Below are 25,618 nucleotides of genomic sequence, written 5' to 3'. Positions count from 1 at the left end.
TAAATAATATTAAAATTATATATCTCGATTTATATAACCGGTTAATAAGGAAAATAAAAAACGGTATTATAATTTAATTACTTTTTTATTAGGAGTATAGTATTAAGGCCGTTACGGAAGAAATTACGTTAGTTTACTTTAAAATTATTATTAAAATTATTAAAGCTTTAGCTATAACTATACCTTTATTTATTATATTATTAATTTCGATAAAAAAATATAATTAATATATTAAAGGTTTAAAGAAAAATAATTAATATTATATAAATTATAATCGTTATTATCCGAAGGGTAAAGCTTATTAGTAATATAATTTTAATAAAGTTTTAAAGGATTAGGAGTATAAGGAAAAAATATAAACGGATAAGTAAGAAAGGCGGTAGAATATTAGTTCGTTAATAGGGATTTTTTAAGGTTATATTAATAGTATTATTAATATTAAGTTTTTAAAGGATTAATTTACTTATAGTACTTTAATATTATTTAATAATTTCGTTAATATATTACTTTTTATTTATTATAATAATAATTAATTAAATTTTCGTTTCGGCCTTTAAAAGTAATACTTTCCTTAATAAATATCTTTAAAGTTTAATAGACCGTCGAAATATTTAAAAATTATATATATTACGATTTCGGATATACGGATTTCGTATTTAATAAATTAAAATAGTTTACCGAACTTTATTTATTATTTAAGGAAAAGGAAAAAAAGTTTTTTTCGTTATTAGGAAATATTATAAAGTATAATTACTAAAGTACTATAACGTTATAATTTATTTTTTTAAGTAATTAAATTATTACCCTAAAACTTAAAAAAGTAATATATTACTTATAAACGCCCGTTAATTTAATATTAATAGATAAGTTATTCGATAAAAATATTTTTTAGGATTAAAAAAACTATAACCTGGTCCTTAAAGGTATTAAGTAGGTAATATATAAATTAATTAGGAATAATAATATATATTAAATAAATATAATATTCGGCGCCGATTTTAATAAAATATTTTTAGCGAAAACTTTTATTAAAGCCGTAATAATATTTATTAATTACCGAGTAATATATTATTATTTAATATATATTAATAAGGACGATATTTATAAAATTTATATATAGGTAGGTATTAAGTTTATTAATAATAATTTTTTTTACGAGCCTTATATAATAATAAAAATAATAAATTAATTAGGTTTATCGACCCTTTTGTAAATTAATAACTTATTTAACTTTATTTATATTAATATTATTATTTATAAAAACCTTAAATATTTAAGTTATAAGTATTTTATTTAATATATAAATATATAAAGTAATTATAAGTGGATTAATTTTATAATAGAGAAAAAGTAAGTATTCGATAAGGTTAAGGATTTCGAAACGAAAATTATATATTAAACCGGATATAAAATTAATATTATTAGCTTTAACGGCGGTACGGAATTTACTTAAGGCTCTAGGACCTTTAACGATAGCCGTATAGTTACCTGGGCCGACTAGGAGGGTATTACTATCCTTAAAACCGTACTTTATTTATTATAGATAAATAGAAAAGTAGAGAGGGCCGCGAGGACTACATTTAACCGTATTAAAACTATTATACTAGCCTATAAAGTATTAAAGAAGTTATTCCTATTTATTATATAATTTATAATTTATATAAATAATTTATTACCCTCGAAGGTTAATAAAGAAAATATTAATATTTACGAAAAATATATTATAAAGCTTAATATACTTAAGGGCGAGCGGAAACTATATATTCGGTACCTATATTTGTATTTTTATAACGTATATTACTATATTAAGCCGGCTTACCGGATTAATTTAAATAAGTTTATTATTAAGGCGAAGAAAAGAAAGTTTATTAATTATATAAATATATATAGTAAAATATATTAGGTTTGGAACTTAATTATTAATAAAATTATAAAAATTAATATTATAAAGTTTAATAAAAATAATTTTTATAGGCCTAATAATAATAAATATATAAATATTAAATATAAAGTAATTTTTATTAATAATATTATAGCCGAAAAAGAAAATACCGTTATTAATAAAATAATATTTTTAGGAAGGAAAATTACTTTTAATAATAAACTTATTATTATACTAAAGCCCGATTTATAATAAAGTACTTTAATAATTAAAATAAAGAAGGCTAAGGACCTTAAATAAATTATTTTATTTATTTCGAAAACTATACCGTTATTAATATTATTTTTATTATTTAAAGCTTTAAATATAAAAAACTTTTTTAACGCCGAAAAGGTAAAAGATATACGGTCCGAAATACTTATTTTATTAAACTATAATTAAGCGCCCTATACTATTAACTCTCCTACTATAAAAAAACTTACTTCCCCTACGAGGCTAATAGGGGGGGAGGAGAGTAAGGCTATAGGGGGGCCTAATAATAATTAAGCTAATAGTAAGTTATTAAATTTAAATACGGAAAACCTAATTAAAGACTTTAATAATAATTTCGAACTTAATATAAACTATATAGAAAAAATAATAGTTTCTCCGCCGGCTTAAGAATAATTTTGTAAAGTAATAATAAAAAATTAGGGACTAAGTTTCTATAAAAAACTATAGTAAAGTAAATACTTTTATTAAAGTTTTTTTATAATATATTTTAATAACCTACGATTATATAAAATAATAATTTATATTTTATTTACGGTTAAAATCGATTACCTTTTATAAACTATTAATAAATCTTATATACCTAAAAATTATTAGTAAATAAAGAAGTTTAAAAATTATTATAAATATTAATTATTTATTATAAAGGAATAAGACGCTAATTTATTAAAAAAAAACGTTTACGAATTAATAAATATACCGAAAAGTTATAACGTTTTACCAAATAAATAAATATATAATAAGAAAATAGACTTTTAAATTAATAAAGTAAAGGTTAAAGCGAAGTAAATAATGTATAGTAATTTTAATAGGAATTCCTGGGCTATATAGGACGTTTATACCGCCGTTATAAATAATATAGTAATTAAATATTTTTAAACTATTATAATTATAAATAATTAGGAGTGCCTTTAATATAACTTTAAAATAATATTTTTTAATATTAAAATCCCTAATACTATATAGTATTATATACGATTATTAAATAATTTAAGTAAGTTATTGGGTAAAGTATACCGGCTTAAAAAAATATTATACGGTTTAAGGAAATTACTTATTTACTAGTATAAAATAATAAAATTTATAATAATTAAATTAAGCTTTAATACCCTTTTATTAAACCTTTATTTATTCCGTTATAAAAAAATAAATACTTTAATAGTTTTATACGTAAATAACTTATTTATATTAATACCTATAACGAAAATTATTAAAAATATTATTACCGGGTTAAAGAATAAATATAGTATTAAAAAACTAAGTAAGCCGAAAAGGTTTTTAGGTTTTAATATTGTAAGGAACCGCGGGAAGAGGTAAGTTTATTTGTCTTAGGTAGCCTATATCAACGTTTTATTCGAAAAATTCGGTTATAAAAATATAGCCGGCGTGGCTACGCCGTGGCTAGCTAAGCTGGAGCTTCCTTTTACGTAGGAAAAAATAATCGCGGAAGTAAAGAAGTATATTCGGAAAACCGGTACGTTAAACTAACTATTTACCGGTACTCGGCCCGATATTACTTTTACCGTTAACCGCCTTTACGGGGGTAATTCTGGGCCCTTACTACGTTACTTAAAGTTAATAAAATACTTTTTTCGGTACCTAGTTACTACTAGGAAGCTATATATTATGCTGGGAGGCTCCGAGTTTTCGGTAAAAGATATAAAGTTTATGGGATTCGTAGATGCCTTATACGCGGATATCTTACTTTGGAGATATTTTACTGGCGGCCATGTCGTTTTCGTGGTTAGTGGGCTAATATTATAGAAAAGTAAGAAGCAGACCTTCGTCGCCCTAAGTATAACGGAGGCAGAGTTTACTAACCTAACGCCTACAGGGTATTTACTACAGTGGGTGTTAAAGATATTGGAAGACTGTGGTATGCTATAGCCAAAGCCATATATACTATACACCGATAGTAAGAACGCCGAAATTATAGTTCTGAACCCTCAGAATATCGCCAGGACCCGGTATATCGATATACGGTATAAATAGGTGGGTAAATAAGTGAAGGAAGGAAGATTTAGTATTCAACATATCTCTAGGTTGGAGATGCCGGCGGATGGATTCACAAAGGCACTATAAAGGGAGAAGCACGTAAAGTTTGTGCAGCTGTTGGGAATACGAGATTTTCCGGTTTGAGATATGCAGGAGAACGTGTATTTGTATGGGAAAAAGGCCACTAGGGCATTGGGCAAAGGAGTTAAAGGAAGTGGAAGAATCTGGGCGTATATTGGGCTTCGGAGGATATTGGCGATAGCTTCATTTTGGACGGCGGTGTGCTGTCTGTGGGGGGGTGTGGGGCACCAAAGGGCCCAGGTTTTCCCAGACCCACACCGGTTTGCTCTTGGGGCTGGATTTTCTTACTGTTTACTTTTTAACCAACAACCAACTACTGTAATACCAATTTGCTTACCATTTTTTTTGGCCATTTTAGCCTCATTTTCGCAGCCAGTGACTTTCCTAGGTCGCCAGCCCAACACAAGGTGCCTGCATCACGTTCAATGCTCCTATCGCTCAATGCTGTGAGTGACACCAACTTTCTGGGGGTGCCAGGGCAGTGCTGACATACTGATCCCATCACTTAGTCAACGTCCCCGCAGCCTGGAACGACAGGATCAGCACGATCATCAACCAGGACAGAAACCTCTTCCGCTGCGTGTGGTTCGAGTAAGTACTTCCCCGTCTTGCGATCACTGCTTTTACAGCTCTAACAAAAGACATTCAGGCATGGCGGCTGCAGTGGTCGTTCATACGCCAACCAGGTGGACGACCATCTCGGTGACGGCGACGGGTACTTCAATGACCGGATCAGCTCCATCAGGTGCGGCTAGAGCAAGGTCGCGTCGGTACGGTCGAGCCCAAAGCCACGGTTGGTGGGATTCTTGACGTTGCTGCTGCTGCGGCGGCGGCGCCGTAAGAAGATATGTGCCAACGGGTAATGAGGATGACCAAGCTACTGGGCGTGATGATCTGAAGACAATGGGGTAGCATGGTGGACAACAACACTCTCTCTTTTACTTCTCTTTCTTTAGCCGACCCGAGGGGGGGTGATGGGAAGGGCATGAAGCCGGCCATGTCCGCTATTCCTGTTTCCTGCCTGGCGGTCGGTGACTTTTTACTTCCCTGTCTGTTTCAACCGATGATACCTATTGTCAGGTTGGAGAGATTTTGTGCCTAGCAGAAAAGATTACGAGTTCAAAGAACATTGATGAACTGTCGTTCCTTCGGTCCTGCAAATGTGGTATTGAGTGTCTGATACCACTTCAAATTACCTGAGCTTTGATCCTTTCTAGGTTACAGCGGAACGAGATGGCCCATGTCATTTAGACTGTCGTTTTGCCTGCTAGCCTGGTTTTATTCCAACTAGTAACTTGGTCTAGTTCTCTGGGACGTAGGACACTGGGCCAAAAGGTAAAGCAGAATATGGTGAAGGTGATTATAATGAGCAAATCTAACCAGCAGAGAATAACTACAGAAAAGTGTGCAAAATACAAGCCCTGGGAGCAACCTGTGTACGCGGGCCTGGAAAAGGTGGGACCAGAGCCCTGAGAGCAACCATATGTTTCAAGTTGTTCGGAAGATAACTGTAGAGAGAGCTTATATCCAATACCATCAAAACTATGACTCAATGAAGGTACCTTGTCTTCTCCAACTACGATTTCAGACGTGAGGATGTTTCCACGGAAAGTAACCCGCAGTAAGTTAGCCGGCTCTTGGCATCGTCTCTCTGAATTGCTTCTTTTCCAGCACGCACCACCATTTATGACCGGGGTTCTACCTCCTGTCAAAATCGTCAACCGGGCCCACTGTTAAGGAATTAATATCTTGGCAGTGGGACCTGGGCCACTGGGTCCGGCCTTTCCCAGCCACCCGGGCAAGTCACCCTGGTACAACAACGGCCCCATATACGTTTTGACACCTCCAAGCTTGATTTATCATCTTGGCTATTGTCACTTTCCAATCACAACCCCAGCGAAAAACAGTAACAGGTATGGTGCGATAGCTTCTCTCCTGATATGGACTGGGGTCATGTCGGCCTGGCCTTCAACCCCTCATTTCTCTCTCTCAACATCACAACCACGCAACACCGTAACAAAGTTTCACCACTCTCCGTGAACTTGCCACGCCAATCCAGGTTGTTTCCAACTTCCCGACTCGTATAAACCAGCATTGGCGCAAGTTCGAACTCGAAGCCAACCTCAACCCAGCGTCGTTAACAGCAGGCGGACCTCGCCGATCACCACGGAGCACTCCTCGTTTATTCCCTCAAACTCACCATTTATTCTCCTACATCGACTCCTCTTTTTTCAGACTCATCCTTCCACTCTAGCCATCAATCTCATACGGCCCCGACGCCATCATGCCCGTCACCACAGTCGGAATAGCAGGCATAACCGGCCGCCTCGCCCGCCTAATAACCCATCACCTCCTCGCGCTCTCCCCCACCCTCACCATCAAAGGTTACTGCCGCGACCTCTCCAAAGCCACCTCCTACCCAACCCTCAAAAACATCACCATCACCCAAGGCGACCCATACAACCCCACCGCCCTACGTCATTTCGTCTCGGGATGTGACGTGGTGATCTGCGGCTTTTTCGGCGACCCCCGCCTCATGACTGAGGGGCAGAAACTCCTCATTGAGGCGTGCGAAGCTGAAGGGGTGGAAAGGTATGTCGCGGGGGATTGGACGCTGGATTATGATAAACTTCAGTATGGGGAGCACCCTCAGAAGGATTGCCAGAAGAGAGTGAAGGAGTTTCTCCAGGAGGACGGGAGGAAGGTCAAGGGGGTGCATATGTTGATTGGAATTTTTTACGAGACGCTTTGGAGTGATTATTTTGGGGTTTTTAGGCCGGGGGAGGGGGAGGGGGTGGTGATGAGGTATTGGGGGACTGGGGAGGAGGTTTGGGAGGGGTTGAGTTATGATGATGCTGCTAGGTATTCTGCCAACGTGGCGCTGGATGAGGAGGCGGTTGGGGTTGTGACTTGTGAGTGATGGCAACTAAGCCAGTTGTGTGTGTATGTGTGTGTGTGTGAGAGAGAGAGAGCAGGTGGCTAATGATGGATCAGTTCTTGGTGACAGGAAGAGTACGAAGCAGCTTGCGGCCGAGTTTGAGGAGGTTTATGGAGTAGCTCCGAGGTTGGATTGTTTGGGTACGGTGGAGGAGTTGCAGACCAAGATGGAGACCACGCGCGAGAAAGAGCCGCAAAATATCTTTGCTTGGTTGGCTGAGTATGTTTTTTGTAGACATTCGAGTTTTTTGATGGGTGGGAAAGCTAACAGTGTTGTAGTAACTACCAGACTTATATCATGAACGGACAGACCTATGTTCCAACCAAACTGGATAATGGGCGCTATCCAGATGTCAAGCCGCTGACATTCAAGGAGTTCCTCCAGAACCACAAGGTGGAAGAGTTGAACGGCTTGTATACTAAGGCGGCTGCAGATCTCTGAGAAGGCAAGATCACTGAACGACGATTGTACGAGAAACAAAGGGAATATCATACAAATAAGAAATCGGAACTTGCCCAAAATCTATCAGATTGACCGGCCCCGAGTCATTTGATCGGATGCGATGACATGCAGCTTGGACCCTGATCCTCCCGGCCCCGAATCGGCTCGGTGCGGTCCCTTCGTACCCGGCCGGGACTTTGTCAACTCGCCCGAGGCGGCCGTGGCCGTTGGCTGGGCACGTCTGCATGTCTGTGGCGCACGTGGGGGGCTTCTACAGTACTAAACATCACGTAATACCAACGGGCTATCATCACGTGCCAAGACACCTAAGGTACGCAGCGATTCTTTCGCTGCAACATCTCACCGAGGATTTCACGAATTCCTCTTTCAGGCCGGCAAAGCATATAGGAATAACTTCCGCGCTGTTGTGTTACTCCAAGTCCAAAGTCTTAAAGAGGCACAAAGAAGGGAGGGGGGCGGCATGGCCTTAAGAAGTTAAAACAAGTCCCAAAACCGGGACTGCTAAGGGCCAACCGCATCTTGAACAGACCAATAGCGGCCTCGCCCACCCACCCATCATCCACTGACATCCCGTCAGTTTTCGGGGCCCAGACATGCAGAATGGCACCTGTTCCACTCCCCATCTGTCTCGGTCCCAAGTTTTCGTTTCTGCCGTATCTCTCTCGGGCGGGAGACTGCCGAACCTTCTTTTTCTTTGATAGATAGGGTAGCAAGTCCGCTGAAATCCGTGAAGCCGGCTGGGAGGGTGCTGACTGTGCCTCCCCACGCTATGCCTCGGGGGGGTTCAAGGGTCGACCCGCAAGTGGATAGCACTTGTGTGTATGCAAGTAACTCGGGGGCGGGGAGGGACGCTACGTAAAATCCTTCCCGAACTTTGGCAACTTGTGCTATCGTTCTTGTGCCCCTGTGATATCAACCTCCAATGTGATGGCCTACCTACTGTGAGATGAACTCATGTCTGCATGTCATCGGGAATGTCATCTCGATCTCCCAACATGTCACAAAGTTCCATGATTTGGTGTATCACAAAACCATCTCTCCCCAGCTGGGGCAGATCCTTCAAGCAAGAACAGCCAGAAAAGACAGGAGGATCGCGGCTGTCCGGTAGTTCTGGCGATTAGTACTACAACCTTACACCAGAAATTAGACGCCAACAGGGTGTCACAAGCTGACAGGCGGCAGTGTTTATTTGTGCCACCATTACATCGCTTGGGAAAAGAAGATGCTGATCTGCATGTTGACTTTGCTGACCTTGCGTCTCTTGGGACTAAAGCACTCTTTTCCCACACACCACCAGCAGCTTTCTGACTAGGACTATCGTCTTGTTGGTGATGTTTGGCTCTTGGCCTTGCGGTCTGACTTGGCCCTACCAGGGCTTGGCCACCAATCTGGTCCACCGTTGCTGCTTGATGTACACCAGGGGCCGTGATTCCTCTCCTTTCTTTGCAGGTCCTGTGTAACCAACCTCCTACACCCTACTGCTGCAATGGGATCCCCGGGATCCTGGTAACCGTCGACCCCTCCCCTGTCATGCCCCAGAAACCTCAGTGGCACATCTGCCGTTCTTGACCACCATGAGGCACGTACAACTTCACTTGATGTAGCACTGAAGCATGCAAAACATAAATCCTTCCCGTTGGTACCAGGACACAGATAACTCCGGGGTCCCAGTGTTCGTCTTCCAAGTTCACCTTTCTCGTTGTCAAAGCTTTTCCCTCTTAATTCTCCGCATTCATCATCCACAGATCCTACTCTTCGGTTCGACGCAATTTATCCACCTCACCCCAGCACTCGTTTGAGATGCCAGTGAATGTCAAAGGATTTGCTTCCCATCCTTGACCGCTACATTTGGGCACTGCCCTACAAGATCGCCAAGATGGTCCAACTGGACAACTTCAGCACGGAGCAAAAACAACAGTACATCCTCGCCACCGTGGTCATCGGCCTGATCCTGTCAACTGGGTCACATGTAGCGAGAATATACGCGCGGCTAAAGATCATAAAGGAGTTACGAAGGGAAGACTGGTGCATGACGGGTGGTCTAATACTGAGCTATGGAACAGTGGCATGTTTGCTCTACGGTACGACATCCTCTTTCCACATACTTGAATTAGGTATCCTTTAATCACACTCTGGGACTAACAAAAACAACAGGTCTACCCAACCAAGGCGTCCCAATCCCTGTCCTCGGGAAAGAACGGTTCAAAGAATTCCTCCTCATGATCTGGATCATCCAGAAACTCCAACCCCCAACCCTCTTCCTCATCAAACTCTCCTTCATCATCTTCCACATGACAATCTTCCAAGGCGCCACCTTCCGGCGCATCTCCTGGATCGTCGCCATCCTCACAGGCTGCTGGGCAGTCGCCAACGTTTTGGGCACAACCCTCCAGTGCAAACCCCCTTCCTTCTTCTGGGACAAGGACCAAACCGGCTCCTGCCTCCAAGACCCAGTCCACAGGATGGGTGTCCCCAACGCAATCATCAGCTCGCTAGGGGACGTCATCATTTTCGTGATGCCCATCCCGCCGTTGATGAAACTTCGGGTGCCGAGGAGGACAAAAATCGGCTTAGTGGGGGTCTTTAGTCTCGGTATTTTGTACGTCGTTCCCCCTCCCTTTCCACCACCACTACTCCCAGGAACTAACCAAACCAGCGTCCTCGTAGCCAGCTTCTTCCGCTGGATAGCCCTCATCGGCTCCGACAGGGACATCTTCAACTCGTCCCAGGTCCAAACCGGCGTGTGGACCTACCTCGAAATGTCGGTCGGCATCACCTGCGGGAACCTCCCCTTCTTGGCTCCCCTGCTGGGGTGTGTCGGGCCGACGAGGAAGTCGCATATGCCTGCTTTGTCGACGAGGGAAGAATACTATGCTAGGAATCTGAAGGTTGATCCACTTGCTAGTGGGACGTCGCAGAATACCGCCAGTACTATCACCAGAGGGCAGAAGCCGCTGCCGATGGTGCCGGGTCAGCACTGGCAGAAGAGGGAGGGGTTCACGAGGTTGTATGATAGGGGCGGACAGGGGAGGGATGGGAGCTTGAGGACGCTGCCGAGTGAGTTTGATATGGAGATGCAGGCTATTGATGCGATGGGGTTGGAGAGGGAGTCTGGGGAGGAGTTGGTGGGTGATAGGCAGGGGGAGAGGGGGAGGGGGAAGGGGGATGGGGGGTTTTCTTGAGTCGAAAGTGGGAGGGAGGTGTCTAATAGGCTTTTGTTTCTTTCTTTCGTGTGTGATGATATCCTGGGGCTGGGGGGCGATGGTTGTACACCACGGGTTTTGTGTATGTATGATGAGGACATGCAGCATGTATCAAGTAATGTTAAACACGATATTTACTCTTTGATGGAAAAGTCCAGAAATGGAAACGTTTTATTTCGAGTCTCGGAGTTGGTGTTGAACCCGAGGAAAAGACATACTTTTTTGCCCAGCCCCTAGCAAGCGCCGTCCTTGGCACCAGGACCGCTGTAGTTCTGGCACGGGGTCTTGGCATCAGTGCAGACATTCACCAAGGTGGCCTTGTCACCGTTGGCCTTGGTGATGCCGACAACCTCGCCACCCTTGCGGGCGGTGACACCCTCGACGTAGACTTCGCGGGCGCACTTCTGGCACTGCGAGGCTGTTAGTACACGTCTCGCAAACCATGCCGAATCGGGTTAACCTACTGTTCCGCACGAGCGATAGACCTTGCCGTAGTTCTCGGCATAGAAGTTGATGATCTACCGAGGATGTTAGAGTTGGACGTTCCATGAGGGGTGCTTCGAAGAACACTCACGTTGACACGGCCGCAGCCGTTGTGCTGGATCACCTTGTCAGAGGCGTGGTAGGCACCACCACCAATAATGTTGGTGACATCTCCCGGACGGTCGTCCTTCTGTAATTGGGGTTAGATCGGACCGTAGAAATCTGGCGGTCGGAGACCGGTCCACTTACGATGGAGATGGCATCCTCGCAGACGTCCTCGAACCAGATGAACTCGAGGTTGCAGCCGCCACCCTTGCAGTAGACACCCTCACCGACGGTCTTACCGATGATGACGTTGCGGAGAGTACCACCACGCTCAACAACGAAAGCGGTGTCCTTCTCACCACCTTCACTCTGGCCATTGCAGCTGCTGGGGTTTCTGTCAAACTTGCGCCAGCCACCGTCGTAGACCTGACCAGCCTTGACGTAGATGGGCGCAGTCAGAGTCAGAACCACATTCCCAGTGGCCTTGGGAAGGCCGCCGGTGTAGCCCAGGCAGGCCAATGCCGTAGGGGCAGCGGCGAGAAGGGTGAGAGCAATCTGTCCGGCGTTGGAGAACATTTTGGGCGGTTTACTGTCGATGAATGATTGACCGACCACAATCTCGAAACATATGGGCTGTTGACAGTTGCTTTATAGATCAGACGAAACCTGTCATTCAACTTGATTCTCGCAAGCATACCTACCTTACGGAACAACCCGTTCTACCTTTCCCCGTAACTCCATGTCATACGAGCCATATCTCGGTCAGAAAAGGACTAGAGTCTGCATACAGTTAGGTGCAGGTATTGGCACCCGGCGATGCTCCCTGTTCTGATCCACGGAAGGACGGAGATCCTCCATACGCTCAGAGAACCCCGGATAATTGTGAACGGGAGATCCACGGTGTTTCGTATTTTCCTGCCATGTGTCACGACGAGACCGTTACGATGGAGACCATCTCGGCCTCGTCCAAGAATGAGGAGTTGGCCGAGGTGCGGCCCTGCTTCCTTGATGAAGCTGTCACCGACATGGCTTGGCAAGTGTCGACGTCAAGCTGCACCCCGGATTTGATTTCTCCGCCTGGGTTGGCGTCGGGAGTTGAGAGCCCCTGAGCTTCCTAGCTCCTAATCCGGAAAGTCCTCCGCTACCGAAGATCAACTAGGCCGACAGTGAGAGCGTACCGAGGTGTAGGATTAGTTGAGAATATTCACTTTCCAAATTCTAGTGAACGTCCAACCCCACCGGAAGGCAGCTTTTAGCTTGGTGGGAAAAAATGCTACCAAGTCTTCGACTACCTAGTTCGATGGTATCAACAACGCCGCCGTCAATGTCTGTGCAAACTTACCATTCATCAACCCTGCACCATGATCCCCGCGAACCGGAGCATCTCAAACCATGGACTCGGGGCCGTTCTCCGCATGGCACCCCCGCAGGTGGGCCCCGTGCTGTCTCAGTTGGATGGATTTTATCCACCAAACAAATGTCGCTCCAGCCACCCTCTCTCCCCACATCCTCCGTTGCATTCCCATGAAACAGACTCCTTAACTTTATAATACGGCATCGTCCTCTTGTACTCCATCTTTTCTCCTCTTAAATCCAACATTGATGGCAGTGAAAACAAGTTTCAAAGATCACGTGAGCCAAGCTACCCCTGAATCCCTTGACGCATCACCGCTAGTGGCGTCGGAGCTCGACCTCTCTCTTTCTTTGTCAAGTTCACATTCTGAAGACTGTGACTCTTCTCAAAAGCCACCTCGGTGATTGCGGGAACCACGAAAACTGCTGAGACAGATCTTCACAGTGAGAGTGTTGTCGCCCTCCACCTCCCCAGACATCAAGGGGGGCTTGTTTCTGCCGCGTGGGGTAGGTAGTTGTGCTCCAGGTTGTTATCTAAAAGTTACACAAAAGACGGGAAAATGTGGCGTTTGTCCTCAGCTCGTACGTCGCCCAACCAGGTGAAGCTCTACTATCCCATGATCTGTGGCGCATAAGCGGTCAATATATCATTCAAACATTGATCCTTCACCATCAACATGATGAACCATGGTCCCTCTCTACTGATGGTGAAAAGTCCTCGGTGTGAATGTGACATTTCACCCTACACCTCTTGCCAAAACGCACCGAGAATCAATAAACAGTGCGCCAGGCAAGCCACGGCAGGTAGCATTGGTCATGAGCGGGAGTCAACCGCATAGTGGCTGCATAATGTAGCATTCATCAACTCAGCCCTACGCATGCCCTCCACCAGTACCGGGCACGTTAATGATCTAGACCCCTCCTCTTCTGCATGTCTAGCCGTGAAATGTTTGGTTCCAGCTGGACTTTGGCAGCATCTTGGCTTCTGTTTGGCTGCCGCTAGAGCAGAGTGTCGGTACAGGGCTGAGTTACGCAAGCCATTGCGATAAAAGACGAAACGCAGATCCCAAGAAACAACGAATGATCGTGGAGGTGACGGTCGAGAGACATGGCTGCCTTGGCCTTCCTGTCCGCGGCGACATCCGTGGTGTCTTTGCGGAATTCGGTCAGAGGAGATGACGCGGTGGATAAATAGCTGCGTCGGTGTGTCGTTGAAAGGCTCCATCTTCTACATCCTGTGTTCAAAGATTTGACTTCACCCTTCAGATCTGATCAGAAACAATAACGAACCTAGCACCTACCATACCTATCTCACGTTCCACAACACCAAAAATGTCAACCTCCAACGGACCCCAAATCGTCCCCGGCCAATGGATCGTCACCCTTCGCCCCTACGCCACCTCGGCCATCAAATCCACCCACGTCTCCCTCCTCCACAATCTCACTGACGACACCTCCTCCCCCGTCAACGTCTCCATCAACTCCGAGTTCGACCTCCCCGAAATCAGGGGGTACACCGCCTCCTTCGACGAAGCTACCAAAGCCGAACTCGAAGCCCTCCCCGAAGTAGCTGACATCGAACCCGTCCAAATCTTCAAGCACTGCGCCACCGTCACCCAGTCCAACGCCCCCTGGGGCCTCGCCCGCATCTCCACCCGCTCTAAGCTTCCCCCCGCCGGTCCCTACACCTACAAGTACACCAACACCGGCGAAGGCGCCATCGCCTACGTCATCGACACCGGCATCAACGACGCCCACGTCGACTTTGAGGGGCGCGCTTCAAAGGGCCCAAAGTTTGTCACTGTTGCTGCTGGGGTGGAGGTTAGCGATGAGGATTTGAACGGGCATGGCACGCACGTTGCGGGGACGATTGCGGGGAAGACGTATGGGGTTGCTAAGAAGGCGCAGGTGATTGGGATCAAGGTGTTTGATGATTCGCCTGAGCCGGGGGCGCAGACGGGTGATATTATTAGTGCGTTGGATTATGTGGTCAAAGAGTTCAAGGAGCATGGGAAGCCGAGTGTGGTGAACTTGAGTCTGGGTGGCGGTGCGTCCCCTGCGATGGACAAGGCGGTTGCGAGCGCGGTCAGGAGCGGTGTCACTGTGGTTGTGGCGGCTGGTAACGAGGCAGTGAGCTCTTTCCTATGAGATCTATGTTTGGGAGGAAGGATTGCTAACACATGGACAGAGACAGGCCACCACCAGCTCTCCGGCTAGAGAGCCTCTCGCTATCACTGTTGGTGCGAGCGATGTTGGTGACAAGGTATGGCAAACCACCGTGAGTGTCGAGTCACTCCAACATGCTAACGCATTCGTCATCTAGGCCGCCAACTTCTCCAACTACGGCAAGATGGTCGACATCTTTGCCCCCGGAGTCCAAATCCTATCCACCTGGATCGGGGGCACCGAAGCTACCAACACCATCAGCGGCACCTCAATGGGTATGTCCCCAACCGACCTGAAATTTCTACGTCGACCTACGTCGCTAACAAGCTCGTGAAAAGCATCCCCTCATGTGGCTGGCGCAGTTGCCCAGATCATCGGCGCCGAGCCCACGGAACCTCTTCTTGTGGTTCCCAAGCTCCTCCAGTGGGCCGAGAAGAATGACCTCAGCGGTCTCAAGGAGCGGACCATCAATGCCCTTTTGCAGATTTCTGACGCTTGAAAGTTTGTAAAAGAAACTGAAGTGGCAGAGTGGCTGGTGGAGATGGACATCAGTGTTGGGTGCGGGGGAGAAGCGGAGAGAGTCGTAGCCGAGGCCTTGGCTGAGCTATGTCAAGATGTTTTTGTGGCAAAGATCAGGAGAAAGATTGCTCCGTATGATGAAGATCTTAAGATTGTAACCTGGAATCAAGTCTGGTGCTTATTTTGATGTAGAGCAGTTTTGAATCTGATGATTGCTCCCACACGAAAGAAGAAGGTAAATCAGGTGATGCTGCTTGCTCGTGAGACGTTCACTTTTGCTGTTTCGGGCTCCACGGAAAATTCCTCCGTGTTTGCTCCTGCACAAATCAAGCGACAAGCGCCTGCTTTTCGCTTAATTCCCTCGGCTGTGGCACGATCAACACGCGCTTCTCCTTTTCTTATTCACTCCAGTTCCTCCGTAGACTGGAGATGTTTTCGAAGGCGGGGCGTACCAGCCCTATCTAGGGCAAGCTTCAACACAAGTGCTACGACATATCGCAGTCTAGATGGCGTTCTGACATCGACTACGGATAGATTTCGCCGATCCAGGGTCCACTTCCCGTGTTCCTTCCCGTCAGACAAGAGGACGATCTGGGGGAGGCTTGTCGTAGCTGCTTCAACGGGGTTAGCGCACTCCACAGTGCTGACGCCGTGACGGTTACAATATCGAATGGGGATGGCGAACTGTCAGGAACAAAACAACGAGAGATCCGACGTCAATGATCTTGACCTGCCTGATACAGAGAAGTGTATGTCTATATGCGCCGATCATTAAGGGTCTACGTGCTGTCCTATCCCGCGACCAGCCACTGTCAAGGTTTGGCGAGCAGCTTGGCGAGCACCTTGACGGACGCTTTGATGGACAACTTGACAGGCTTCGAAGCACATGGAGAGAGCTACAACAGGCAACTGCAAACGAATATGTGTTCTCGATAGGTATTAGTGAAACTTCTTTTGTGTGAACTGGGTATACGGCACAAGCTTCTTGGGCTACTACGATCTAGATCTCAACGGCGACGCCAACGACCAAATCGCTGACCGAGAGCCATTCCATTTTTGACGTTCCTGCATATAGCCGAGAGCCTCAACGTGAGAAGCCCACAATTCCCTGGGAAAAATAAGGTAGACAAGCGACAATACGACGGTAGCCAAGACCATGCTCCCGGAGGCTCTCCGCCACCCCTCCGCATCATTCGATGGCCTCCGGTTACCCGGTTTGACCGTGCGATTCAGGAGCACAGATCTGAGCAGCAGTCACTTCTATCGTGAAATTGACTTCAGATCAAGCCAGTGCTTTGTAGTAGATGCCTTATAGATAGCTGAAATATCCAAACGAGTAGGTCAACTCTGACACTTCCAACATCAAAGTTCTCGATCAGTTCAGGAGAGGCACTCGAATCTGGAGAGGGGTCCAGGTCGCCCGATTAGACCCTCTGTAGGCATGATCTCAACCACTTTGCAGATCTGCGGTTCGGTGCAACCCCAAAAGTGAGGCTCTAGCTGAACAGAGACAGCTTGCACCCTCAACGTTACAACGGCTACACAGCTACCCGCCCGCCTCAACCATTGGCCACCCACTCCCATCGAATCATCTCACACAACATGCACCTGTAGCAGGTAGTACTGATGACAACAGCATCCTAAAACACATCATGAGCTCCACAGATCGACTACACCGAGGAGTAAGACGGAAAGACTCGAGACCGTTTGCTTGTGAAGGATCATCTCGAGATTTTGTCTATAAAAGAGAGCCATCATCACGACATCGAGACGCCTTTTCTCATCATCCTCACCATCAAGCCTTCAGACAAGCCATCTACTCAAGACAAATCTTCACTTTCCAACCAACCAACCAAAACCATCAAAATGCAGCTCTCCACCCTCCTCGTCGCCGCCCTCGCTGGCACCTCCTCCGCCTACACCCTCTCCGTCTACAGCGCCGACAACTACCAGGGCACCCAGAAGAGCTACTCCACCGCCGGCTCCCGCAACGTCGGCTTCACTGTCAAGTCCTGGATCTGGGAGTCCAAGCTCGGTGATGGCTGCTGGTGAGACGAACCCCCCTCCAACAAGACCAGCTCAGCTTCCCCTGTGCTAACACAAATGATGCCCCAGCGTGAACTTCTGCAAGGGCTCCACCTCTCAGGGCCGCTACTGCGGCAGCGCCCGCAAGGCCGTCTCCTCTGCTGGTGTCAACAAGGTCGTCACTGGCTGCGGCAACGCTGTTCTCAACTGCTAAATGTAGCTGCATGTGAGGGATGATGGAAGGACGTGATAGGCCAAATGTACTGCAGATGGATGATATAGAGGAGGATCTTTGCTACCACCTTGTCGACTGTGGGATAAATTGACTATCGTGATGTTCAACTTTTGCTCTCTTTTTGTGACATTGAGGTTCCTGCACAGATGTGATGTGATGTTATGAATGTTTGAGATCCAGTCCCGCGAGGTGAGTCCTTGTCACTTGTTCTTGGTGCCGGATTGAAAGCTTGCCAACAGCCCTGCCCACAAAAGTATGAAAAGCACATGAGATAAATAGGTGTTGTACAGATCAGGTACCCATCTAGCTTGACATTATGATTTCCACGGAACCTTTTCCATACCTTATTGATGTTACAGTGCACCACAGTTTATGCAATCTGGACTATGCATTTCACATGATAATCACAAGTTGTCATGGTAACCCGGACCGTTGGTTCACCAAACATTGACATTCCATTTGGCTATCTACACTCCCCAAGCTAGCAGTAAAGACTATCCCCTGACTCTAAAGCCGTCCCGCTCGGTCTTCTCCTTACGCCCCAACGCAAACAGCAAATCCCAACCACAAGTTGGTGCAAGTAGAGTTGATCTCGGGATTCCAAGCATAAAACTGCGCAAGCGTGACCCCATAGCTGGCAGCAATAATCTCGCAAGTATCCCCGGTCTCAACAGTGTGGAACAACCAGCAGGTAGAAGGCAACCCGGGCATCTGAGGGGAGGTGTTGGTAGGGGTGCTGGTAGGGCCACCAGAGGTGGTGGTGGTGCCGCCGTTCCCAGCGGTGCTGGTAACAGTAGCGGTTGTTGTTGTGCCGCCATTGTCATTGGTGCTCGTGACAGTGTTGGTTGTTGTTGTGCCGCCGTTGTCAGCGGTGCTGGTCACGGTGGCGGTGGTGGTGCCGCCGCTCGAGGAGACGCCGGTGCAGACAAAGTAGTTGAGCCAGAGGTTGGTGCAGCCCGCGTTGACTTCGGAGTTCCAGGAGAGGAACTGGGCGACCGAGATGCCGTTGGCGGCGGCGATGACGGCGCAGGTGTCGCCGCTTTGGACGTAGTGGTAGCGGTTGCAGTTGGGGGCGAGGCCGGGCATTTGAGGGGACTGGGCCGAGACCAGGGTGGCGAGCCCGGTGAGGATGGCGGTGGAGAGAGTGAACTTCATCTTGAGGGTTGAAGGGAAGAAGATTTGAAGGTGGAAGTGAAGTTGATGATGCTGGTGAGGATGGAGATGAGGATGCTGGTGGGGGTGAGGAGAGAATCCAGATGGTTGAGGGTCGATGGCCTCCCCTTTATACCTTTTTTTCTCTCTCTTTCTCTATTCACGACGACAGTTAATGATATCTTCAGCCTTGTTCACATCTGTCCACGTCCGCCAAGGCGGATGCCGTGGCTCTTGCCCAGCAATATGCCGACGGGGATACAACGTGTAAGCGAAACGAACTATCGACACTTCTAAACCCACTTTCCAGGATTGTAGTGAGCATGGCAGCAGCTATCATTGGGCGCACTCGGCACCGTTCCTGTGCCAAGTCTCATGCTAGAAGTTTCTTGTACAATTTTCCTGATGCCTAGCATGCAGGCTCGTGATAACCAAGCTTTTCATGTAGAGACAAGCATAGGACACATGCGTCCACGTCGCATCGCGACGACACTCTGCTGACATCCTCCGGTTCGCCTACACAACACGGGAAAGGCTCGTGTTGAGACGGCTCGTAGGGCTTACCTACACCTCCGGAATGCGACATGCAAACAGGTTTCTTGCATAACCGAACAGATCCCCTATTCAGCTTCAACCTTTGCAACTCACCGCCGTCAATGTTAATGGACTCGGAGATACGGATCTGTGAAGCCTTGACAAATTGATTGAGGCTAGCTGCGCGGGGGCCAAACTGCTCGCGATCCAAAAGTCATATTGGCTCCATTGTATGCAAGCCGGCAAAGGCCGTGACGGGGTAGCGTGACTCTCACGCCGATTAACGGACCTTATCGGACAATCCATGAAGCCACGGTTGAGTCAAATCAAGGCCAAAACGAACACGTCGGCGTTCGCCAAGTAGATAGTATCTTAGGCAACCCGTTTTCCAGTGTTGGCGAGCTGGTCGCATCTCCAAACGTCCTCAGTGTCCAGGTCGGTTAGCGAACAGGCGGGGGTTGGGACAGTGAAAGTGATCACTGGCGCGCAAAGTGAGGCAAAAGGTGGTGAGAAAAGTGATAATGGTGAAATTTAACAGAGAGAGAAAAGAAAACTACAAAGTGTGTGATATACGCAACAAAACCCCAATCCAGAGCAACCAACATGTGGACCTGACAGAAAAGGTGGGACCAGGTGAACTGGGAGCAATCACACGGAGACTGTGATGTCAAGGTTCCATGCGTCATCATGCTGGTCTTTTGGCTGAGGAACATGCCCTAGCAAGCTTTCTTCTCATGAGGCATGTTGTAGGGAGACGCGAGTCATCCGGCCACATATATTCTAGCTTGACTGAAAGAAAGAATAGGGCTCTCATTTATTGTAAAGTTTTGGCTCGTAGTTAAGGCCTTGGAAAATACAAATCCAGAGGGAGGGCGGTTTCCTGCTGTGCTTGAGATTCGACCGATATCGAATACACTCAGGTATTACTCAAGATGAACCGTTTCACTAGTCCCTGTGCCCATGATATACTGTTGTTTCGTGCGAATATGTGATGATTGTTTTCATCTGCTGCTCCTTTTCTAGAAGGGAAAGGTTAAATAGGTATATAAGAAATGACTGTTGACAAACGCAGGTCTTCGATCCCATATTCATGCTGACTGGTGGTTTATCTTAATTGCTGAAGCTTTCCTTCCATCCGGTGAAAGTCATGCATCTCTTCTTTATCATCACCACACCAACTTTTCTCCTCCATCTCGGTCATATCTATAAACGCATATTGTACGGGTAGGGCTCATGGGGATTTCTTGTGATGTCATGTCAGTATTCCTCGGAGGACAACTGTGATATTTCAGGCAGGTTGCTCCTAGGGCTTCTGCCCTGTGGGTCACAGGTTAGCTGTTGATATAGATAGATTTCTGCTCTCCGGAGCCGATTTTCCAGTGCCGTACAATACCATCACTTTTCTCACAGTTCTGCTGGCACGCTTCACAACAACTCAGCTGACATCTATGATTCACGATGATGGGTTAGGTATCCTGAGATGACAAGGATTCTCGGACCTCAGCTGGACGCTAGCAGATCATCGAGCATATTTCGGGTTGCGGCTCAAAGGATGCGGCAGCATGGAGTTCAGCTGAGGAAAGGGGGCCAATCAGACATGACCATATCAATGCGCAATTTCCACACAAATCCAAACAGTTCAGACCATTGACAGCGCCAAGGAGATCTAGAATCATGGTAGGAACATTGAAAAGCAAAATGCCCCGGTTGCGGGCTGGCCGAAGGTTATTGTTGTCTTTTGCCACACTCACTTTAGTCACTCTTTTCGTCCCATCATCATTATCGTAAATGATGAAGCAGGGACTTGCGTTCGCTTCGGCCTTTGGGTTACTTCAACTGGCATCTGCCGCCTGCTGCCGCACAAACAAATGCTTCAAGGCCGTCGCTGATCCCCTGGTTGATGGCCTACAGGATTGCTCATTGGCTCTCGAGATAGTAACAGTCACGCCCCAAGTCACCACTGCTACCGAGACTGTGACGGAAGTTCCGACCGAGTATGTCAGCGTGGTCGAGACAGATGCCACGACGGCAACAGTTTATTCGACTGTCGAGACCGAAACATTGCTCAACACCATCAGCACCACGGTGACTGGCACGACGACTCAGCGCTCCCTGGTCTACGTTACCCGCGCATATAACACCGTTACAGTCTTGGTCACATCCACCACGACAGTCCTGCCGAGTGCTGCGACTCAAATCGTGGCGCGCGCCGCCGATACCGACCTGGCACCCACGAGTGGCACCCTGGCGCCATCCATTCCAAGCTACGCCTCAGCACATTGTCCATCATGGGAGAAGTATATTTCGGTCTGCAAGTGCGCAGGAGCCGCCCAGGAGACTATTACCGTTTCACCCTCGGCCGCCACAGTGACCGTCACCTTCACCGACAGCGTGGCTGCCACAACGATCCCGATTCCCGTTACTCTTTCCACCACCACCACGGTCATCGACGTAGTAACTGCCACAGAATACAATACCCAGACTGAAACGGCCTCGGTCACTGCCACCGCCGTGACTACGATAACAGGCAACGTCTTGGTCATAGGTTCAACAACCACCGTTACATCAACCATCACCTCCACCGTGGTCGCCCCAGCAGAAAGATGCAGTAACGTCGCCAACTTCAACGCCGTCGCGACTGATTCCGCCAACAGCCAGCGCTACCTCTTTTCCCAGCTGAACAACGGCATGGCCGGCTTGTACGGCAGTATGGATTGGGCATCAGCGCCAGTCGAGCCTGTCATCGACGTCTACAAGATGTACAAATGGGTCTTGGACGAGGAGGGGTACCTGGCAACTCTTTACCTTGTTGGGCAGTCTACCTACAAGGTCAGTGCTTGGGTGAGCCCAGGGAACGTTGCGTCTGTTCGGCTTCAGGCGAGGACGGGTGCCGAGTATAGTCCTGCCAATTATATCAGGGTGAAGGGGTGTGTTAGCACGGCGACTGGCGAGCTCACGCTTGATGTGGGCGGCAGGAAGAATATTTTGTTGTGTGGCAACAATCAGGTGTTCCTGTCGAGTGGGGATGGGTCCGACACTGGGTTGAGCTGCACGAGGATGTATCCCAAGGCTATTACTGTGTAGTTTATGTGTCGGTTTATCTGTCGGGAAGGAAACAAAGTATGTCTATAGTTACTTAGCAAGGTGCCTTGATTTGTAAATACTTAACAATAATCACATCCCTTCTGTCAACTCCACCAAGACACACACACACCCAAAAGGGCAGTAAGATTCAAACTACCACCAACAACCAACAGCATCATGCACCTATGGCACGTCATGAACGTTGACACTTTTCACCCTCAAAAGAGGGGTAAGAGCATGATATAACTCAACATTTCCCGTAAAAGCAGATCTTTGTTGACCTTGCCCGCCATTCTTCCTTGTTGACACCATAAACACCCCCCAATCCACCACAATGGCAACAACCCCCAACCTCCACCAAACCCTCCGCCTCACCCTCAAAACCTTCCTCCACGGCCCCATCGAAGCAACAACCCAGAAAAACCCCTCCCTCCTCTCTTCCGTCCTCTCCCCCGACTGCCTCCGCTACATCGCCCCCGCATCTTTCCTCGCTAGCATAGGCGCACCGCCAGACTTTACCTTTGACGTGGCGACATGGGAGGCTCAATACGCGAGTGAATCCCGGTTCATCCGGACCAAATCGGTAGATATCACGCATTTGGTTGTCGACGCAGAGACAATGACTGGGCCGCGACGACGGTGTACGTTGACAATTTGCACCTGGCGAATGGGGAGAACGAGGAGGTAAAGCTGGATGTCTCGTGGTTTGTGAAGTTTAATGAGAACGGGGAGAAGGTTACGGAGGTGACGGAGATTTTGGATGGGTTGGTTTTTGTGGAGGTGCATAGGAGGATTCGGGAGTTGAAGGAGGAGGGCAAGGGTAAGGCTGGTGCCTAGGAGGCATTGGAAGGGCTCTGGATGTTATTCTCACGGACAGATGCTGTGCTTTGACTGGCACTGATGAGGAGTTGATGATGTGCATTCAAGATCTTTGTTATTAGCTGTATTCAAGTTCCTATCCCTCTCGGCTTCAACCCCTCTTTGAACTTTTGTGAATATCTCCGTCGCCGAATGCCAGCACGACGTTCTTGTACCTTATAGCCGTGTCTTTCTTGAACAAAAGTTCTCATATACTCGGTAGGGCTGACATCTCCATGTTTTCCCCTTCCCCTGCCCACAGCCGCCTTGGCCTTGCTGCACCCATAAGCTCACCCCTGTAGTGGTGACGAATCACTCGATCCTCCTTCCAGACATATTCCTGCCTTCTCCCAATGCACCCTCGTATCTGCACACCACGCGTCCCTTGTGAGCAAATATCAACTACTCGACATGCATCTCTTTCAACGATATTGCTTTTCTCTAGCCATCTGCCTTACAGAAACTTGGTAGGGTAAGATCCTTTTGGCTCGTATAGCGACGCGGACAGATGCACCATCTTCAATTATCCAATCACCTCCCATGTTGTTTTGTTTCAGGCTCCTCAGTGTAAGCATGTTCGGGGTTTATACGTTCGGCGGTATGATATGCTGTTCAGGGATCTTAGGTGCAGCGAGATACTTGGCGATATGACTTCGTTGCTGGTTAGGTACCTAGGTAGGTGATATGATGTGATTCAAGGAAAGACGGAAGGGGGTTATTCTCGTCAAGTGAAGTACTATAAAGTCATCATTCCCTCCCGAATCAAAAGTAAACAGCATCCTCACCATCATCATCATCATCATCATCATCATCACATCTTCATATCAACAAGCCCTCCATACTACCCTGACAATGAAGCTCTCCACCATCTCAACCCTCGCAAGCCTCGCCTCGACCGCAACGGCAGCTGCCATCCCCATCGGCATCAGTACCGGCTTCCCCATCAACCTCCCCATCGCAACCAGCACTCCTGTCGGCTTTCCTGGTACCCCCGGCACCGTGACAGCCACTAGGGGCGCCACCAGTGTCCGCGGCACCGTCACAGCTACCAGCGCTGCCGGCACCGTGACCGCCACGAGGGTCACCACCAGCGTTCCCGGCACCGTGACCGCCACTAGAGTCGCCACCAGTGTTCCGGGCACTGTCACAGCTACCAGCGCTCCCGGCACCGTAACCGCCACTAGGATCGCGACCAGTGTCCCCGGCACGGTGACTGCAACTTCTGTTGTTCCTGGCACCTCCGCATGTGCAGTTCCCGGTGTCCCCGGAACAGTCACGGCGAGCGCTCCCGGAATCCCCACCTCTGTGGGGAGCACCCTATCCGTTCCGGGCGGTACAGTGGCAGCCAGCACGTTGTCTGCTCCGGGCGTGACCGTGACGTGGACTGCTACCAGCATCCCCGGAGTGACAACCACCTGGATTGCCACCAGCGTGCCAGCCGTCACCACCAGAAGGGTTGTTACCACCAAGTGGTAGTTCCATTCATACCTCCACTGTCATGCCGTGACTTGTCGGCCAAACTCACCCTTTCCCGGTGGCTCTGTGGCTGTGTCGTGAGGTGGGGGATGGGATAAAACAAGTCTTGGTCCGGATCTGCTGCTTCATAGAGGGGATTTCTAAAGGGAAGAAAAGAACTGGAATATTTAGGTAGCATTCACTCATTCATCAAGAGTCTATCTCATTTCATCGCTCAAACTCGAATTAAATTTTATCAAAACCTATCGCTAGCATATATCTACGCGTGTACCCAAATCTATACATGTACCTTGCTTTTCCAAGCAAACAAAAGAACTTTCCATCACGCCCCCCCAAAAAGGCTCAATGATGAAGCAACAAATATTCCGCCCAATATAAAAAAAAAGAAACACCAAAACCGACCATCGAAACGCTGAATAATTGCTCAGAAAATGGGGTGCTCTGGGGTGTGTTGGGGGGGGGGGGGGGGGGTGAGGGGGTTTCCATCCTTTTCCAATTCTTCATCACCTTTTTTTTTTCCAAAATTAAAAAAGGTTTCTCCAAAATTTTCCCACCCATCTTTATTTTTACTCCCTCTCCCTCCCTTTCACCCCCCCATTTATTCTCTCTTTTTTTTTTTTTTCCCTTTCCCCCCTCAGCTTTCCTTCCTTTTTTTTTTTCACCGGCTTAAATTCCTCCTCCCTCTTTTTCCCTTAACATTTGGCCTTTTACCCCCAAAACCCCGCGCTTAAACTTTAACCTCCCCACCCCCCTTTTTCTCAAAATATTTGCCCCTCAAAAAAAAATCGTTTTTTCGGGTAAAATTTCCCCTCCCCCAATTTTCCCCCCTTTTTTTTAGTTTTCCCCCCCCCCCCCCA

At 47.4% G+C, this 25,618-nt stretch overlaps 8 protein-coding genes across 8 annotated transcripts, besides 3 other annotated features; 6 read left to right on the top strand and 2 right to left on the bottom strand.

Moving 5' to 3' along the window:
* The first annotated feature begins 4,628 nt into the window (after positions 1 to 4,628).
* Positions 4,629 to 4,673: a sequence feature (pseudogene).
* Positions 4,674 to 4,736: 63 nt separating this feature from the next.
* Positions 4,737 to 4,820: a sequence feature (pseudogene).
* Positions 4,821 to 4,866: 46 nt separating this feature from the next.
* Positions 4,867 to 4,983: a sequence feature (pseudogene).
* A 1,781-nt stretch (positions 4,984 to 6,764) lies between these two features.
* Positions 6,765 to 7,148, top strand: PODANS_4_1510 (uncharacterized protein; the record flags this gene model as incomplete). The annotated part of the gene is made up of 1 exon (XM_001903732.1): positions 6,765 to 7,148. The coding sequence occupies one exon, from the start codon at positions 6,765 to 6,767 to the stop codon at positions 7,146 to 7,148; it is 384 nt and encodes a 127-aa protein (XP_001903767.1).
* Positions 7,149 to 9,504: 2,356 nt separating this feature from the next.
* Positions 9,505 to 10,810, top strand: PODANS_4_1500 (uncharacterized protein; the record flags this gene model as incomplete). Its single annotated transcript, XM_001903731.1, has 2 exons — positions 9,505 to 9,709; positions 9,837 to 10,810. 2 exons carry the CDS (start codon positions 9,505 to 9,507, stop codon positions 10,808 to 10,810), a joined length of 1,179 nt encoding a protein of 392 aa, XP_001903766.1.
* Positions 10,811 to 11,064: 254 nt separating this feature from the next.
* PODANS_4_1490 (uncharacterized protein) lies at positions 11,065 to 11,935 on the bottom strand (the record flags this gene model as incomplete). The annotated part of the gene is made up of 3 exons (XM_001903730.1): positions 11,065 to 11,235; positions 11,322 to 11,504; positions 11,564 to 11,935. 3 exons carry the CDS (start codon positions 11,933 to 11,935, stop codon positions 11,065 to 11,067), a joined length of 726 nt encoding a protein of 241 aa, XP_001903765.1.
* Positions 11,936 to 14,044: 2,109 nt separating this feature from the next.
* On the top strand, positions 14,045 to 14,860 carry PODANS_4_1480 (uncharacterized protein; the record flags this gene model as incomplete). Its single annotated transcript, XM_001903729.1, has 1 exon — positions 14,045 to 14,860. The coding sequence occupies one exon, from the start codon at positions 14,045 to 14,047 to the stop codon at positions 14,858 to 14,860; it is 816 nt and encodes a 271-aa protein (XP_001903764.1).
* A 2,403-nt stretch (positions 14,861 to 17,263) lies between these two features.
* PODANS_4_1470 (uncharacterized protein) lies at positions 17,264 to 17,636 on the top strand (the record flags this gene model as incomplete). The annotated part of the gene is made up of 2 exons (XM_001903728.1): positions 17,264 to 17,445; positions 17,513 to 17,636. 2 exons carry the CDS (start codon positions 17,264 to 17,266, stop codon positions 17,634 to 17,636), a joined length of 306 nt encoding a protein of 101 aa, XP_001903763.1.
* A 555-nt stretch (positions 17,637 to 18,191) lies between these two features.
* On the bottom strand, positions 18,192 to 18,812 carry PODANS_4_1460 (uncharacterized protein; the record flags this gene model as incomplete). The annotated part of the gene is made up of 1 exon (XM_001903727.1): positions 18,192 to 18,812. The coding sequence occupies one exon, from the start codon at positions 18,810 to 18,812 to the stop codon at positions 18,192 to 18,194; it is 621 nt and encodes a 206-aa protein (XP_001903762.1).
* Positions 18,813 to 21,134: 2,322 nt separating this feature from the next.
* PODANS_4_1450 (uncharacterized protein) lies at positions 21,135 to 22,427 on the top strand (the record flags this gene model as incomplete). Its single annotated transcript, XM_001903726.1, has 1 exon — positions 21,135 to 22,427. The coding sequence occupies one exon, from the start codon at positions 21,135 to 21,137 to the stop codon at positions 22,425 to 22,427; it is 1,293 nt and encodes a 430-aa protein (XP_001903761.1).
* A 1,710-nt stretch (positions 22,428 to 24,137) lies between these two features.
* On the top strand, positions 24,138 to 24,761 carry PODANS_4_1445 (uncharacterized protein; the record flags this gene model as incomplete). The annotated part of the gene is made up of 1 exon (XM_001903725.1): positions 24,138 to 24,761. One exon carries the CDS (start codon positions 24,138 to 24,140, stop codon positions 24,759 to 24,761), a length of 624 nt encoding a protein of 207 aa, XP_001903760.1.
* Positions 24,762 to 25,618: the final 857 nt, after the last annotated feature.

This window comes from Podospora anserina, chromosome 4 (assembly GCF_000226545.1).
Source record: "Podospora anserina S mat+ genomic DNA chromosome 4, supercontig 1".
NCBI classification, from domain to species: Eukaryota; Fungi; Ascomycota; class Sordariomycetes; order Sordariales; family Podosporaceae; genus Podospora; species Podospora anserina.
The sequence above is the reverse complement of the archived record's forward strand: the minus strand, read 5'-3'. Positions and strand labels throughout refer to the sequence as shown.